This window comes from Tigriopus californicus, chromosome 9 (assembly GCF_007210705.1).
Source record: "Tigriopus californicus strain San Diego chromosome 9, Tcal_SD_v2.1, whole genome shotgun sequence".
Taxonomy (NCBI): Eukaryota; Metazoa; Arthropoda; class Copepoda; order Harpacticoida; family Harpacticidae; genus Tigriopus; species Tigriopus californicus.
The window spans coordinates 1,016,474-1,034,668 of NC_081448.1; the positions used below are offsets into that span (position 1 = coordinate 1,016,474).

Sequence of the window (18,195 nt, forward strand, 5' to 3'; positions counted from 1 at the left end):
CAGGATTTAGGGTCAATTGTAGTGACCGTAGAGGCTTAATGTGCGTTTTCAGAGCACCTTCAAGCCCTCGAGAATCCAGCCTAGTTAAAACAATGAAGTCCAACTCTCTTCTTTCTCGGGCTCCTTCATTGTTCAATTTGCTGCCCTCAAATATTTGTAGGGTTTATGTAAGGGTTGATCCAGTAGCAAGATTTAAGTCAGACTTGGACAAGTTTTTGACTAAAATTCCGGATCAACCTTATATTCAAGGATTAGCCAGATCAGCCAACTCCAATTCGTTGGTCGATCAAATAATATATATAAATAAAAGTCAAATAAAATAAATAATCTTCTCGTCTTGAACTGCTGAGATTCCGATCCCGGTAGCGGTAAGGCAGTCCGCACAATTTTTTTTTTTTAAATATGATATTTTTTCATAATTATATATTGAAAAATTATTTTTAAAAAAACTCTAATATTTGGGTCTAAGTTCGTCATCAATGTGTAGCCATAAAAAATCATTTTTTCTGGGAGTCTCCACCCAATCTGATTGATACAATGTCCATTGATAATTATGTCAAGCTTACAAAAATTGTATTTGGGACTAAATAACATCAACTTTTTTTTCCAAGGTTAAGTGTCAGCTTTTTAATTTCAAACCAATTTGTTATTTTGATAAGCCATTGACTAGTTTCGGTTTCCAGGTACGTACCGGTAAGTAAGTGCTAAAATGTTGGAGAAACATGTCATCGGCAAACGTTGTCAATTTGAAGTTTGTTGCGATTGGGAGTTCATTTCCATAAATTAAAATCAATAGCGATCCTAGAATACTGCCTTGAGGCACTGGGCAAGTCACTTGGGTGTATTCTGAAAAGAGGCCTTCATTTTCTACTCGCTGAGTTCTGGATGTCAGATAGTTTCTTACCCAACGTACTACATTTTGACTGCAGCCATACTTAAGGAGTGTTGCTAATAAAATGCTATGGTCATTTGCTTTCTTTAAATCAATAAATACACCAACCGAGTACTTGCGCTCGGAGTGAAGGGAAATGTTCTGCAGGAAATTATGTACGGTATGCATGGTTGAATGCTTTGGGCGAAAACTATACTGCGCATTATTATGATGACTTTCATCGAAAGGTTTGATAATTTGTTGGTAAACAGGTTTCTCAAGAACTTTCGAAAGAGATGATAAAATGCTGATTGGGCGATAGTTGGCCATTTCACAAGGATCTCCTCATTTATGCAAAAGGAATATTTTGGCTGATTTCGATCTCGAGGGAATAAATACGCTAATCAGCGAGGACGTAATAACTCGAGCAAAAGGACCCGCAATTCTTGTTTAATGCATTCTAGAATCATATTGGATATGCCGTCGACTCCGTTACTCTGTTTGCTAGGTAGCCTGTCAATAACGTTTCAAACTTCTAGTCGACTATCTATTTTAAAAATATAGTCTGGGGTTTGGAAATGACGGGAAGAAAGAGCAACAATTTTCAATGACAGGGTTAGATTGATTGAGACTAAGGCTTGCTCCTATTTGAGAAAAATATATATTAATCGAATTTGTAATCCCCTGCTTTTCAGTCAATTCTTGATTACTTCTTTTGATTTGTCAATTCTCTTGCATCCTAAGAGACGTTTCGCTCCATTCTAAGTTTTGTTTGAATTTCGCATACTGTTTTCAAAATAATTTCGTCAATTATGTTCTTTGGCACGTTTAACAAGTTTGTTGTTAATGTTTGAGTATTAAGTAAAATTGCACTTATTTTCTTGAATTGGTCATTTCTGGTACAAGGGCAATAACTTTTTGTTCGTTTTCCAAGATTTCAAAAGGCCATTTTCATCCAGGGATTCAATTTTTGAGTCGACTTATTTCTAGTAGCTCGTTTTTTGGAAAGGACAAGAAACGCGAAAGGTCTTCAAAACTTTAGAGCTGAGCTCTTCAAAAGATGCTTAGTCATCATTTCATGGCATCTGCCATTGTCTTCCCTGTAGGATTGTCGCAAAATTTGATGTTTTCTTTCTCTGTAATTCGTCGCAGGGGTAAATGGACAGACCGGGGTTCGATGGCTTGATTGCCAAGGTTAACAAAGAATGGTTTGCAAATTAGAAAGCCCATATTGTGCCAATATGGTACCCCACCTAGCCTTGTTGAGATAACTAATAAGATAATAGTTATATTCTTTGTTTTTCACTGTAATATGCCTCATATTTACAGATTTCTGAAATATACCGTTTTCGAAATAAATTTGCTTGCATTTAGTTTACTATTAGATTTTGAATGGGTTCGGATCTGAGCGGATAGAAGCCCAATCCGGCTTTGCCATTCTCCAATCTGAAGCCCAACCCGAACGAAATGTTGTTCGACTTTGAATCCGATTTTTTTCCAATTCTGAACCGAATCCAAAAACCGTCAGTCAATTTGATCCGAATCTGAATCGAATAGAGACTAACCTTTGAGCGATGCTGTTGCAGTTTTGAAACCAAGACCATCGCTAAACTCAACCGAGCAAGTGCTAGCATTAAAGCTAATAATGTTAGTGAGATGATCCATTCCAGAAAGCAATAGACCACATCCACATTCTGCTAAATGGGTTCGATTGATGGGAGTTAGAGGGAGCACAAAGCAGCGCTCGTCAAAGCAAAGTCTTTCAGAATTAATAACGACAGCCACAGTCAGGAAAACAATCCACTCTTTTGTCACGAGCATTTTTGAGTGAAAGCAGAGTTATCTAGAAAGGACAATCGTAATATCAAGCACGATACTAAACACGGCTCATTACAGCCTGACCGTTAAGTTTCTGCCTTCCTAATATCACTTCAACAATTATGGTATACCTAAAGCGATCACTTTTGTTTTATAAAGTTAGTTATGTACTTTTCTAGAACTTTTGTTTCACGATATATCCAAATCAAGTCAAAAGTCTAAGTTCTTAAGAGTTAACCAGCTATGATTGAACTTGATTGGCAAATATTTTCTGCAAAGTACTGTTACTTTTTGAGAGAGATACATACACGTTTCAATTCTTGAGGCCCACTAAAATTCAGTTCTAGGAACTGTCCGGTTTGTATTCGTTTTCCTGAATCATCTAAATTTGACTCGTCATTGCCTGAAATCAACGTTTGGCTAATCTTCCGAGACCTTATTCTGACGTTTTTGCAAGCTCTTCTTAGAACTACTACTATTAAACTAAGTAAACAAAAAGACCTACCAAGGCTTGCCTAAATAAGAGACCCTTCAGATTCCTTTGTCTACATCTAATTGTCCTGATCCTTATCAGAAACAGTGATGACCAGAAAGACAAAATGATTTTTCTTAGGATGAGGCAAGGACTTTGTAGTTGCAGTGTATGTCGTTCACCAATGATAATGTTTGTTTTGTGACTAAGATAGTGTTTCACCAAGGTTACGTTCCGACGCAACATTGGGGAAATGCAAGAAAAAGTTAGGAAAGGAAAAAATGCCTTAAATATAGACCAAGAAAGTAAAACAAATTGATTTGTGTGGTTTTCAGATTTTAGTGCAAACCCTAAAAACCCTGAACTGTAAGCAAATCTTCTAAAAGAGGATCTAGAAGCCTTTAGACTAAAAATGACAATCTATGGTTCTAAGCGCTTGAGGGATAAAAAGACACTTATAAAAGCTTTGAGGGTTTAAATGTGGCTGAAATCAATGGCTTTAAGGTTAAGTTTAAATATTTCATTGTTCTCTACTGAGAACCCCAACGATGCGTTTTTCAGGAGAGCGTTGAAGAGTCTTGGTGGACTTACGCTGCTACCCCCACCTGTCATTGATGGATTTGAAGAAGGAGGAGGGTTCGCCAGGGTTATCAGAAGCTGATAAGGTCAAATTCAGAGTGTTTGCACGGGCTTTCTTTGATGATGGAGTTACCAAAGTAAAGTAAGAAAAGGCCAGAGGCGAGTTTTTTACGGCTCGTATCTCGGATTTAGAGGCTTGGACGTTAAACGGTCTGAAAAAACACCCGGCAACGTGGTAAGCAAATGCTTATTCTAGGTAATGCCCAAGCGCTAACTCAGANATTCTAGGTAATGCCCAAGCGCTAACTCAGAGGTACGGGCGTTTTAAAAACTCGCCTCAGAGAATTAATGCAATAACCGCAATTTGTTCCTGTTTTCGAAAAAAGAACTGTCCTCCCATTACATTTCAAAATAGTGTAGCTGAAACGACTCAAAAAGTAAAAGAACTAGTGCGCATCTAGACTACAAAGGACAACCAGATTGAATCCAGTTTGAAGATCAAAGTAGGAATAGGGCTGGGGCCAGTTCGGACTTGAACAAACTCACCAATGAAGCAGTAGAGATGGTGTTCCTAAAATCTTTGGAGTTGAAAGCATACCAGAGAACTGATCTCCAAGTATGTTAGTCCAAGAAGGGCAAAAGGCATGGAGACCTCCGCTCGGGTAGTCAGCTGCGCATTTTTATTTAATCTGATTACAATCAAGCCAATGAATTTTTTGACAAGATTAATTTGGTATGAGTTGAAGGAACTTACTTAGCAAGTTTCAGCACGATTGGGGCTTTGGTTGACGAGTAATAGTCAATTGATATTTAGCATTGTCTGTGTACTTGAGCGAGTCATTTGAAGGAAAAAAGAAAAAAAACAAGGTGCCGCAGGTTAGTATATCGAAACAATGACTGTACTTGGTCTTAAGATGCCCTCAGTTCTACAAAAATAATTCAATCGGTCTGAAATTTTTTACCTAGGCTTCAGACTGCCATACCTCAAATTGCTTGCAAAATAACCTTATGGACTTGACTAGAACCGGAAATAATTCTTTTGCAAGGAGCCTCCACATAAATGCATTCCGTCATCCTTGTTTAGCCATAGCCTCTACATTTTCTTTGGCTTTCCCAGCAACCTTAATGCACAATTATGTCATCACCACATCCACGTGCGTTTGAGGGGGATTGAAACGGAATTCTAAATGCCTCATCATTTTTTGGGGGACTTCCTTACCGCTACCGGGATTGAAATCCCAGCAGTTCAAGACGAGAAGATTATTCATTTTACTTGACTTTTATTTATATATATTATTTGATCGACCAACGAATTGGATTTGGCTGATCTGGCTAATCCTTGAATATAAGGTTGATCCGGAATTTTAGTCAAAAACTTGTCCAAGTCTGACTTAAATCCTGGTACTGGATCAACGTCTACATAAGTCCTACGAATATTTGAGGGCAGCAAATTGAACAATGAAGGACCCCGAGAAAGAAGGGAGGTGGACTTCATTGTTTTAACTAGCCTGGATTCTCGAGGGCTTGAAGGTGCTCTCAAAACGCACGTTAAGCTCTACGGTCACTACAATTGACCCTATTGATCATTGCATTGCTCTTTTGATACAGTTCGTTGCCCTTTCGAGATGCATTACTACAAGGGCAATGAATAGTATATGTGATTCATTGAGCAAATGTTTGTATTTCTTTTTGTCGTGTTACATGTGCTATGCCAAAAACATGCGTTTTTAAATTCTAACTGTCTTTTTACCAGCATATTTATTAGATTCAAAGATATCGGAAGAGAACAAGAATAACTAATGATTCATTGGAATAATTCAACTTGCATAAAGCGTAATTTCACAAAATGTGGTTTTCCTTTGCCCCCCCCCCAGCGTCAGCTGACCTGAAGACATGCTTATCTAGTACAACTCCTATTGGGCTTAAGCTTACTTGAATTTTGTTTCCTATTGGGTGAAGGTAGGAAGGGCTCCACATAATGAGATTGATTGGTCAGTCCAAGGACAGTTGGGCTAACACGGACGGAATACTCTTTTTCAAATCTTTCCCGCCAAAACACCGGGAGGCCGACTTTTGACTCGATCAACGAACTCCTCATACTAATGGGATGCGGAATATATGATCGTTAAAAGTGAACTTTGAGATGACAGCCGTCAAGCTGCTCTACATACTCTAGCGTTATTCATGGAGGCGTTAGAGCAAAGACGATTGGGCGCGCTTGTTCAGGGCACAAGTCTCTCATCATCTCTCATGGACCTGTCTGGGGCCAATTTGGCAGTTTGCCTCCACTCATTGAATGATTAATTAATGTCCAAACGGGTTAGATAATACGATTTTGGATTTAAATGATTTTTAGGAAACAAGTATTAGTGTGGGATGCTTTTATTAATCATTGAGTCCATTTTCGTTTTTGCTTGTTGCACCAGTATGAATGCTACATGAATTCATACCTACATTCAGGCTCTGTCTGTGTGTTTAGAGATTGGTTGAGCCCTTTCCAACCCAGCCCAACTAAAACTATTGCATTGAACCATTATTGCTTAAGTCCTTTTTCTTGTCAGGGTCAGGTGAATGGATCTTACAATTTGGCATACACCAACTTGCCCTCCTAGATCAATTCCCAACACTGAGTTTATCATAAAATCAACTTAATAGATAAACGGTTTCTGTGGATTTGAACCCACAACATTTTTTTCTTCCAACCAAGAAAATCTTCAAAAGTTACAACGCTACGTCATGCACGAAAGGCAACCAATGCAACCTCTAGTGTATGCAAGCTGCCGAGCTGTAATCTCAAAGTTCATTTTTCAACGACCATAGAGTGTGCTCAAGGACCTCAAACATATACTCAAGTGTACTGGTTCTGAATATAGCGCAAAAATGGGAATGTTAAGTAACAATTCAAAAACCAGTTGACTTAAATATGCTTCAAGCATACTAAGCATTTTGAATTAATGAGCTTAACATTCGACCTTCAATCATTGTTAGGAGATGGAAGTGTGTCGACCAAGGAGGAGAAGAATCCGGATTCCGGAGATAGGTGTTGGTTGGTTGATCTATCGATCGATCATCATTCATTGTCCGGAGCAGTCCCGATAGCCTGAATAATCGGGTCGTTTCCGTAGTTTTAACTTGCACTCCTTTATTCGCACTCAAATCCAGGTCAAAGTCGTAGGGGTAAAAAACAGTAATGCAGTAAACAATTCGCGTCCATGTTCTCAACCGGCCTCTTGCCTGTCGTCGTCTTTGTTGGAAAACCACCCCCTTGAACCACGCGCCAAATCAGGGTGCCCACCAACCCGTGACACTCTCCACCCGGCCGAACTTATTTCGATCCGCGGGTAGATGCAAGAAAAATCAGAGTAGACACTAGGTCTTACATATCGACTAATTTTGCACGGCTTGCCAATTCCCACGTCAGTTGCAGTCTCAATAAGAGCGGATCACGCCAAACCATCCGAGCTCGGCAATGCTCTAACAACCCTTGCAAAGGGCCACAATCTTCATTTGACATTTTTGATTTGCATGAGAACGAGATCTCCCTCTTTGAGGCTTCATTTCTTGGTCTTTGTTGCGCTCTTGTAAAGTCTGCAAGTATCCTGTGCGATATCAAATCCAGAACTGATCTAAAAGGTATTGCATGCGCCCCCATCAGAGAGGTCCGTACTCATTGCGATCCTTTTCAGAAAAGGATTCAAGAGGGGCGCTATAGGGTGCCTCCTTGAGCGTAAGAAGCAACGCAGGGGATATCGGAAGAGCATCATTGGGATCACTTGACACCTCCCACAATGGGGTCGAATTTACAATGGCCATTGCCTCTGAAATAAGAGTGTGGAATTCGTCTCTTGTCAACAGTCTGGAACCACCTAAAATCAAGGTGGCTACCAAGCATCTTTGTATTTGCCCAATTTTCAGTTCCCAGACGCCCCCAAAATGTGAGGCGTCTGGTGGATTGAAATACCAGGTACATCCTCTTAGTTGAAGGTCAGTCTGCAGGCTAATCAAATCGAGGTCCTGATTCACACTACTCACAAACTTTGTGCCCCGGTTGCTCCTCAGATGCACACAGGTTCCTTTAATCGCAAGGAAACGCCGAAACGCGTTTCTGAATGTTGAGGTATCGAGGCCGGGCAGGGGCTCCACATGAACCGCTCTTGACGTAAGGCAGATAAATATCGGTGACCAATTCTTGACAGTCCCAGGACGAGCTCTTGTTGCCTTCCCCTCGGAAATTTGGAAGGGACCAAACACATCCAACCCCGTACTTGTGAACGGCGCCGACTTCTCCCAGCGATCCTTTGGGAGGTCCGCCATGTATTGAGCCATCAATGGCGCTCGTAACCAGCGAAAAAGTTCGCAAGCCCCAGCAAGTTTTCTAATAGTCAACGCTCCCTTCTTGACAAAGAAACCCCCAGCTCTCACGGCTCCTGCTGTAACATGGCGGCCTTGATACTTGTTTGCCTGATGAAAGTGCTCCAAAATTAATAGATTCAGCGAATGACTGGACGGAAGGAGGACTGGATGTCGAAATCGGCAAGAAAATCTCCATTTCGGAGCCCACCACCAACCCTGATGATCTGGTTCTCGTCCAAGAAGGGTGCCAAAGAGGCCAAGCAGTGCGACGGTGGTAGTTGGGTTGATTGAGACATGAGAGTAATCTCGTGATGATAGGACACTTGTTGAGCATCCTTAATCAGCATGGTTTGGGCCATGACCCTCAATTTCATCCTGTCGTACTTGTCCACATTTCTAAGCTTGTTTGGTGGTGAGGCATTCCGAATCTTCTTTCTGAATGAAAGCAATTGTTCAAAAATTCTTGCTATCTTCTCGATAATCACGTCCCACCTTCCATGGCGCTTGACGGAATTGGACCATGAACTGGTAATTGGCAAGAGGTTTGATTTTTTTTTCCGGTGTTGTCAACTCGAGTTTCTCAAATTTGGGCAGGTTGTATAAGGTCAATGGTTCTGCCTCAAACGACGGCAACACCGCACTCGTCAGGTAAGAAGGTCCATTGAGCCAAATTGACTTCAAGAGATCTTCGGGCTTACATGCCCACGTTGCTATATCGGCCGGATTCTTGTCGGTGGGCACGCATCGCCAGGAGCTCGTCTTTGATACATTAAGAGTTAATTCAACTCTTCGGGTCACATGATTTTGATTTGATTTGAATGTATTTATAAGTACAAGTATTTTTTAAGGTGAGGTCATCTTTGGTACATGGTACACATATCAGGCTTTGACTAGTGCATGAAAATGGAAACAACATATCACAGGGGATAACTGGGCAGCGACTGATTGATGGCGGATTTGAAAGAGCTAATTTTTTTATCAGTTCGAGATTCAACGGGGAGAGCATTATACAGTCTGACAGCATTAGTAGAAAAATGATTGCCCCGCGCAGGAGGCCGAAGGTCACGTCGGACTGTACTTCTAGTGGCTATGGGGGGACCAACCACAGGCAGAAAAGACTTATCTGTTCCTTTCGTTCGATCATTGAGAATCTTCCAAACTTCCACCAAAGAGCTCTGAATTGCTATTTGGTTCAATGAATGGAAGCCATTGTCGGAGAAGAGTTGCTCGATTCTAATATGGTCGTGTCTTGTTTTTCCTGATAAGAAGCGCATTACATCATTAAGAGCAATCTGGAGTCGATTTTGAGAGGTGTTGAGTGGGTCATGTTCGGTGAAACGCACATGTAGATAGATTGCCGAGCAGTAACGGATTTTCCCATAGACCAGACCATGGACCACGTCCGTCATGGAGCTTCTCGGAACCTCGTTATGTAGAATTTTTAGAATACCCAATGTACGATAATGTTTCGAAAATCTTTGCCCCCGATTTCAAAGATATCCGAGAATAACAAGGCTGTCGGATACACGTAGATGTTCTTGAAGTCATCACGCAAGTCCAATAAGATCTCCGTCAGCAGTTGCAAGGCTCTTAGTGCAGCACAGATCTCTAGTCTAGGGATTGATTTCGCTTGTCTTGGAGCCACCTTTGATTCCCCTCTCAGAAAGGACATAGAGATGCGACCGCCCTTGGATGATTTTATACAGGCCAAGACTTCTATCACGTTCTGAGAAGAATCAGCAAAGACAAACAATTCCCGAATGGAGTCACACGGAAGGGGCTTGTCTCTAAGAGGGCTGGGAACCTTGGTGAGATAGAGGTGGTTGAGGGATTGTTTCCATTTGTCCCAGTCCCTTCTAAAATGCTTGGGAAGAGGATTGTCCCATCCCAAAGGCTTGAGATCATCAGGTAGGCTGTCCCTGGAGGGTATAATTTGTCTTTGGAGCAGTCTGCCGCCCAGAATTTCTGGGCTCACGAATACAATACCGTTGTAAGGCGGGTTCACAACACCGAGTATGCCTCTTTTGGTAAATGGTCGATCTAGGATATTTGACTGAACCATAAATTCGTCCCTGAGAAGGTCCCAATAGACCCCAAGAGTTGATTGCATTGAACTGAAGTCAAAGTCCACATACGTTGTTCCATCTGCAATCTCAGAGGATGGGAATGATTTCAACAAGGAGGTGTCACTAGATGCAATTTTGTGCAATCTGATGTTGAATTGTTGTAGAATACCACGGGCTTTGATCAATGTTTCAGCTGCCTCATCAATTGTATTTGCACTACCCAACCCATCGTCGACGTAGAAGTTCGATGTGATGAACTGTTTTGCTCTTTCTGAAACATTCTCTCCCTCGCAGGGTGCTCTCAACGCAAAGGTGACTTCGCGGGACTTGGTCTGTTCCCAAAAATACGAATCAAAGCACGGTACTCTACGATGGGCTTGCTTGGGTCGTTGTTCTTGAATCAGAAAAAAAACCGCATGAAGTCCTGGTCCTCCTTGGGTTACATAGAACATATGAAACATAACTTCAATATCGCAGGAAAAGCCAATGTTTTCTTTTCGAAATCGGGCAAGTACACCACTGAGCTTGTTTCCTTGATCGGGTCCCTGGACTTGCTTGTTGTTGAGGCTTGTTCCCATATAGTACGCGGAACTGTCAAAGACCATTCTGATCTTGCCTTTTTTCTTGTGTCTCACGGCACAACACGGAATCCACCACGCCTTGCCTGGTAAAGGGGTAAGTTCATTTTCTTCCACAACCTCAACTTTTCCCGTGTTGATCAATTTTCCTGTGGGGGAGAGACATTCTCGAAGCATCTCTGGATCCTTTTTCATCTGACAGAGTGTACCAATGCTGCGGCACTTGACAGGCTCCCGATTGTTTGACAACAAAGGATCCTGGTCTCTGAACAGTAGCTTCAGGGATAAGAATCCGGCTCCATTAACAGTCAAACTTTGTTTCGCAAATTCCAAAAATCTTCGATCATCCTGCAAAGTACCCATCTGCTCGTCATCTGGCGCTCGGAAAAACGCGTCACTAATTAGTTTAAAATTGGAACCGTGCTGGTCGGCCAATTCAATAACGTCCACTTGACAAGAGTTTGTGGCATTTTCTGTGGAATTCTCTGGCAGAGGGGGCAAGGGGAAAGATTCGTGTTTGCCCACCCCTCGCACGTGGATTCCACTAACGATCATTCCGCTGACGTCAGAACTATGATTCTCGAAGGTGGTCAAACGGTAATTTTGGAGTGGGCCGCTAATTGCCAATGAATCGAAGCATTTTGGGTGAGCACAGGAGCTGGTCGATTTTTCATCCAGGATGGCGTAAGTGCGCACGATTTTCTTGGGATTTCCTTTATGCCATACCTCTACCAGTCCGGTTTTTCCGCAGCTTTGACCACCGGGACCAGAGCCAGTCGAAGATTGGAGGGTGACTTTGGAGCCTCTCTGCTGAATGAGTTCAAAGTTGCTATTGGGTCGGTGCATTATAGTCAAATGGCCAAACGATGAGCACATCTCACAGCACATCACCTCCTTGCAGTCACTTTGCATATGATCACCAAGACACCTGAAGCACAACCTGGCTCCCCTGATGGCCTCTTCCTTTTTCTTGATTGTCATTGCTCCAAATGTTTTGCACTCCTCTAGCCTGTGAGGTGATCTGACATGAATGGGACAAGCATAGAATGTGGCGTTGGGAGCCAGGTTCGCCAATCGTTTCTGGGATTGGGCCGCGACGGCAAGGTTGGCTGAACTTGAGGCTTTCCGGTTTTGACTCGTCCTTCTGATGTCTCTCGTGATCTTCTTTGAGCGTAAGATGGATTGTTTGCCAACTCTGCCTCCTTACTGATGAATTCCACAATGATTGCAAACGTGGGGTGCAGGCCTTCATTATTGTCTTCATATTGACATCCCCTCTTTCTCCATCTGTTAAAAATATAAATCGGAAATTTATCAATAATTGATCAAATCCCAATCTGTTTATCGTAATAGGCTAAACCATGGACCAAGGACATTTGGCCACTTATCTGCATACATAAGTCGCAAAGATCCTGGAGCCGTTTTGGGGGGTCGTTGGATCCAATTGGCGAGAATCTGTTTACTCGATTGGTGATTGAGGCCATGATCATTGAAGTTCGTCCAAACCTAGAGCTGAGAGCCGTCCAGATTCCGGATACCGTGGCCTTCACGTCGTCTTCTCCTGAATCCCGAAACGCCTCCACTACTGACAAGGCTGCTCCAGAAGTGCGTGCTTCCAAAGCCCGCAGCACTTCATGTGCATTCAGAGATAGTCCTTAACTTGGTCCTCAAATTGGCGTCTCCAAACATTGAAATGGGTTGGTTTCCCAGCAAAGCAAACCGGTGGTGGCTTGAGGAATTTGATCTTTGCCAAGTAACGAGTCATGGGATTGAGTTTGACCCTGATAAGAGATGGAAAGGATGAGATCCGGAATTCTGATCCGGGCTCCCCACCATGACTTTGGCCAGAGTACTCTGAGCAGGGATAGGATCAGCGTCTTGAAGTTGGTCCATCTTTTGTTCACAGGACTCTGTTGGGAGTAATAACTCGATTTCGTCCTCATTGATGTTTGCCTCTAAGGAAGCCAAAGTATCCCACTTTGACATTTCTCTTTTCAATGCCTGTGTCTGGATTTTGGTTTGTTCATCGTAAAGTCGGCCTTCCATTTCCTGTCTAAGCTTTACTTCCTTAGCCTTCAATTCTATTGACTCGATCTTTTCCTGTACCTCATTGGGACCTGTACCTCAGGGAGATGGTTCTAGCGCAGTTGGTTAACTCGCGACCGAGCTAAGCTCGGGTTCATGGGTTCGACCCCAGGTCTCCCCCCGGTTTCTAGTGGATCATCGCCTCGAATGGCAGCCCCAGAACCCAGAATGGGACGAAATAAATATACATATTGTAAACATTGTAAATACAAACCTGTGATCCAATGAGAAAGATCTCGCAATAAAGAGGTTTCATTGACTGCCTCCTGTTCTTTAAGCTCCTTCCATAGGCAATGCCGCTCGGTCGAGGAAACCGCGTGAGACTGCTGAGATCCTGAGAGGCCAGATAACGATACGGCGAGCTCCAAACCTCTGAGTTCGAGCTTGAGATTGGCCAGTTGGGCCATTCGTAGGCGACATTGATTGAGAAGATCCCTCCTCTCTAGGACAAGCTCGTCCGCTTTGTGGAGTGATCCAACGTTGACTAGTTTGTCTGTGACTGCCAGAGACAGCTGTTGAAAGTTTTGCTTGATGGTTTTGAGTTCTTCAGCGGCTAGCTGAACCTTGACTTGTGTGTCTAAAGCCCCATGACCTTCAGATACTTTAACCTCAAAGAGGTCTTGAGTGCGGGCCAAATCCGCGTGGAGAGCAGGCAGTGGAGGCTTTGAAACTCTAGATGACTTATTAGACCGGGCGCCAGACACGATTGTTGGCCTCTTCTGGGACATCTTCTTGTCTCCCTTGAGTTAGTATCCTGTTCGCCTGTGAACGAGCGAAAAATCCATCAAGGTTGGAGATTACTGGCTCCTATTGTTTGCTACTGTCCTGAGCAGTCCCGACAGCCTGAATAATCGGGTCGTTTCCGTAGTTTTAACTCGCGCTCCTTTATTCGCACTCAAATCCAGGTCAAAAGTGGTAGCAGTAAAAAATCGTAATGCAGTAATCAATTCGTATTCATGTTCTCAACCGGCCTCTTGCCTGTGGTCTATGTTGGAAAACCACCCCCCTCGAACCACGCGCCCAACGAGTTTGACTAGTGATGGGTTTCGAATGTTGTTACATATTCCTTCAGTCTCATTTCCTTTGTTAGCAATCCGTACTTGTTGGGAGTGGTGCAAACGCTGTGCAAAACACTTGGGCGAACAAAGCAAATTGCATCCTGGTTCGACCTTGTTGAGCTTGAGTTTGTGATCACCATTTGTTGAGTAAGATGTGAGACTCGTCCACGGAGCGCATCATTTACGATCTTACACTGAGCTATTTTTAAGCTATCCTCCAGACGTAATATTCCTGCGTGCTTAAATAAAGGGACTGAATGTGTGGCAACCAAACACCATCCTCAAAGACCTATTTTGAGCACTCCGGATTCTTTTCATGTCATTTTTGGTCAGCAGGGGCATCCAAGCCATTTGGGCATATTAAAGAACCTGCATCAAAAGCACCTTGATTAGAACCAATCTTGAACGTTGTGGTTAAATCAATCTCACTTATTTGATCATTGCCATTATATGATTTGTTTTCGGGAGAAGAGGATTCACTTGTCGATCAAACTTCAGACTGCCATCCATATAGCAATGTCCAGTAGTCATGTCATTAGATAACTTCAAAACTATTTGTCAGACCGAAAGCAATACGTAGAACTAGAAGGGACTGTATCGCAACTGAAAGCAATTACTTGTGGTGTACCACAGGGCAGTATCTTGGGCCCTCTGTTATTTCTAATCTACATTAACGACTTACCTCTGACGACAAATTTTAAAATTACAATTCTTTGCAGATGATACCACTTTGCGGCATCACGGTACTGACTTGAAAAAACTTGAACAAGAATCCACGCAATGGTTAGGAGAATTGGCGAAATATTTCAAAGAAAATAAACTAACTGTAAACTTATAGACTAAATTCATCTTATTTAGACCTCTCCAATCCGAGCCAGATATAAATATATCTTTAAAGGATATCCCTATTCGCCAGGCGGGAGCAAAACATGAAGAAAAAAGCCTGAATTTTTTAGGATTACATCTTGATGACCATCTAAATTGGAAGGAACACGTTCGTCAGGTATGCTTAAATGTTAGGAAAATAATGTTTACGCTCTTCTTAGCCAAACACACAGTTCCAAAAAATCTCAAATACATGGTATATAATGCGTTAGTGAAAAGTAGACTAACATATGGGCTTGAATATTACGGGAGGTCTTCAGACATTGAAAATCTTGTCGTTCTTCAAAAGCGAAGCGTTCGATGGATAGAGGGGAGTAACACCCGAGCGCATACGGATGATTTATTTAGGAAATGGCGAGTCCTCAAAACTAAAGATTTAGCGAAAATAAAGATAATCCAGTTTATGTTCAAGTTTGTGAAAGACGCTCTTCCAGCGAGTCTAAGCTGGTTTCATTATAGAGAAAGAAGAAGCGGAAAAATAGTTTTTAACTTACCATTAGTCAGACTAACTTGGTTTCAAAAACTGCCAGGGTTTTCGTTCCCAAAAACTTGGAATGATTTTATTACTTCAACCAAAACGACCTTTGTTTTTAGCTACTCAGTACACAAATTGGACCTCTCATTTAACGAAATCAATTACCTCAACGTAATATGTAACACGAAGAACTGTTATTCTTGCCAAGGTCCTTAGATAAGCCGAAGGGAACCAACAAATCACGCTCCATCTCCTGACAGTACTTTTACATGACATCACCAACCAGCCCAAAGTCAAATAATCTCTCAATGCATCTCTAACGAAATCAAATGAGAGTTGGTGTCCTGAAAAAAAGCCGCTCGGCTTAAGGGTTACCAAGGGACAATAATGTTGTTTTTTTTTCTCTTTTTTCTCTTCTTTCGTATCATATAAATTCTTGTCATTATTATCATTCCCGTTCATACCATATCAACAAAGTTCCCGAAATAAATCATCATCATCATCATCATCATCATCATCATATGTATTCCAAGGTACCTCGTTTCCGCTGCATTTTACAACTTGCTATCTTGTATTTAGACATTCAAGTCGCTTACACATCTATAGGATATCACGACTGTTTTCGTTGGGCTCAGTTTTAACTCATTTTGGACAAACCACTGATACTTTTCATCCACCGCACTTTGAGTCCTTGTTTCAATTTCTACCGTCGAGCTGGCCTCTATGACGATTGCAGTCATATGTCATCGGCGTTTACAATCAGACGACTTTTGCAATGATCAGGTAAATCATTAATATAAAGAAGAAAGAGCAGTGAACCCAAAATGCTCCCCTGTGGCACTCCCTTTGGCAAAAGCATTGTCGGCTAACTGGTGGATCCTTCCACTTCTACGACTTGTTCTCTTTCCGCCAGGTATGAGGTCGCCAATTTCAAGGCCATTGACAACATCCCAAACCTTTCCTCTTTCGAATAAGTATCGAGTGATCAACAGTATTAAACGCCCTGGCCAGATCGTAGAATACCACACTGCATTTCTCTTTCCTAAGCCTTGCGTCTTGGAGACTGCTGCTCAGTGCAGCGATTGCTTGCTCTGTATTGTGGTTCTTACGAAATCCATGCTGTGCATCCGACAAGTGACATTCAACTTGTTTCATTAATTGGCTATGTATGATTCTTTCGAAGATTTTAGAAGGTACTGGTAGAAGGATATCGGCCTGTACGAGTCCGGGCAATACCTTGGCCCCTTCCCTTTATAAAGAGGAAGGAAGCTCCCAAATTTCTAACATTTTGGAGTGACTCCCGTACATGTTGCTTCGTCGATCAACATCCTCAGCGGTTTGTATATCTCGTACTTGATAAAATTTAATATTTTATTTGAGATCAGATCAATCCCAAAGCTGGTTTTGTTTTTGAGTTTTTCTATGGCCCAGATCACATCAATATCCAACACTTTGAGAAATGTCAGTGTTCCCATTGATCTAACCTTGATGGGGTGCACTCAGTTCGAACTTGCATTGGCCCGTAATGGTCTTGAAGTAATGCATTCAACCAGTTGAAAGCATCCACCCACTCAACATCATTATACCATTTGCCATGTATCAGTATTCCACTCGGAAGAGTACTTGCGAAGAGGACAATCCAAATGCATGAACTTTCGTAAATCCTATTCATATCTGACAACCAACAAGAAGATATTCTTTTGACCAATATGAAGACTTTGGCTACTAACGATCCCGACTATCAAATTCTTTTAGACGCCGTAATCACTCTCACCCCTTTTGATCCCCAATAAATATTTGGTCCAACATCATAGTTGATGATGGTCTACTTTATCAACAAAGACACAAAGCTTTTGTTCCCACTTCAATATCAAAAACTCAACCAAACGAGAATCAAGTACCCAGATCAACTACGCATAGTAGACGCAGAATAGAGGAACGTTTAAAGACTTGGGTTTCTTGGCGAGTTTTAGATTTCGAACATCTTATGGGCCCTTTCCATAAGAAGTTCTCAAAAGAGTTTGTTCGAATTGTACAGTTCTGGTGAAAGGACGGACCTCTTTTGTCAAAATTTTAGTCTTCGTCTTAGACCTCCTCAATGTTGATGATGTGTATTAATTGGAGGTTGTCACATTGAAAGAAAAAATAGCAATTAGTCAAAGACTAATTGCATCATACGCTAACGAATGTGTCGCACATTAACAATCTAGGAAGATAAAATATTGTCTGGGAATAAGTTATCGAAGTGACAATAACAGCAGCATTGCACAAAAAAAAACAATCTTTTCTCACATCATTAGAAATGTGAATATTTTAAACAATTGGATGATGACAATGATCAATTTCCTTGAATCATATAAAACACGAAAAAGGCTTTTTTCCTCTACATTACGACCACTCTCCTAGTCAAGGACTGAGATTTCAAGTAAAAAGGTATGTTTCGTAGAGATCATAGGCAAGGTCGACTTTACATTAGGATGGAAAACCGAGATTGAGTCTGGTTTAAGGATTGAAGTAGGCCTAGTGCTGGGGCGAGTCTGTTAAAAGACTTGAGTCCAGCTAAGGGCGCCAGCCTTTCATTGTACCAAGTTGAACAAAAAGACTCAAGTAGCGAAAAACTCCCTCCAACACAAGTCCTACTTCAACGCTCAAACCGGATGCAATCTTTGTTTTCCGTCCTAGTGAAAAGCAAAAAGAAAGAGAAGCTAAGAGAAAGCAATTTCAGAGTTACAGACACTAATTCCAATTGGCATAATTTCAAAAAATAGCTTCATTCTCAATTTGATGTCGCTTCACTGACCTTTTCACTTTGGTGAAAACCCCCAAGTTCAGTGGAGATCTGGGATAGTGGGAACAATCCCCTCAACCACCTTGGCAACATTGTCCTGATTGGCTTGGTCACTTGTAGAAATATGGACTGGGAACGACCTTCCCCCAAATCGTCCTGCTCTTGGT

At 42.0% G+C, this 18,195-nt stretch overlaps 2 protein-coding genes across 2 annotated transcripts in view; both read right to left on the reverse strand.

Moving 5' to 3' along the window:
- The window catches only part of LOC131886693 (uncharacterized), a 25,327-nt gene extending 22,590 nt beyond the window's left edge, over positions 1–2,737 (reverse strand). Inside the window, exon 1 of the mRNA XM_059235093.1 lies at positions 2,437–2,737. Within this exon, the coding sequence (XP_059091076.1) occupies positions 2,437–2,692 (256 nt within the window). The 5' untranslated portion in view covers positions 2,693–2,737. The remainder of the gene's footprint in view (positions 1–2,436) is intronic.
- Positions 2,738–9,534: 6,797 nt separating this feature from the next.
- LOC131886611 (uncharacterized) lies at positions 9,535–11,100 on the reverse strand. The gene has a single exon (XM_059235000.1). The coding sequence runs from the start codon at positions 11,098–11,100 to the stop codon at positions 9,535–9,537; it is 1,566 nt and encodes a 521-aa protein (XP_059090983.1).
- Positions 11,101–18,195: the final 7,095 nt, after the last annotated feature.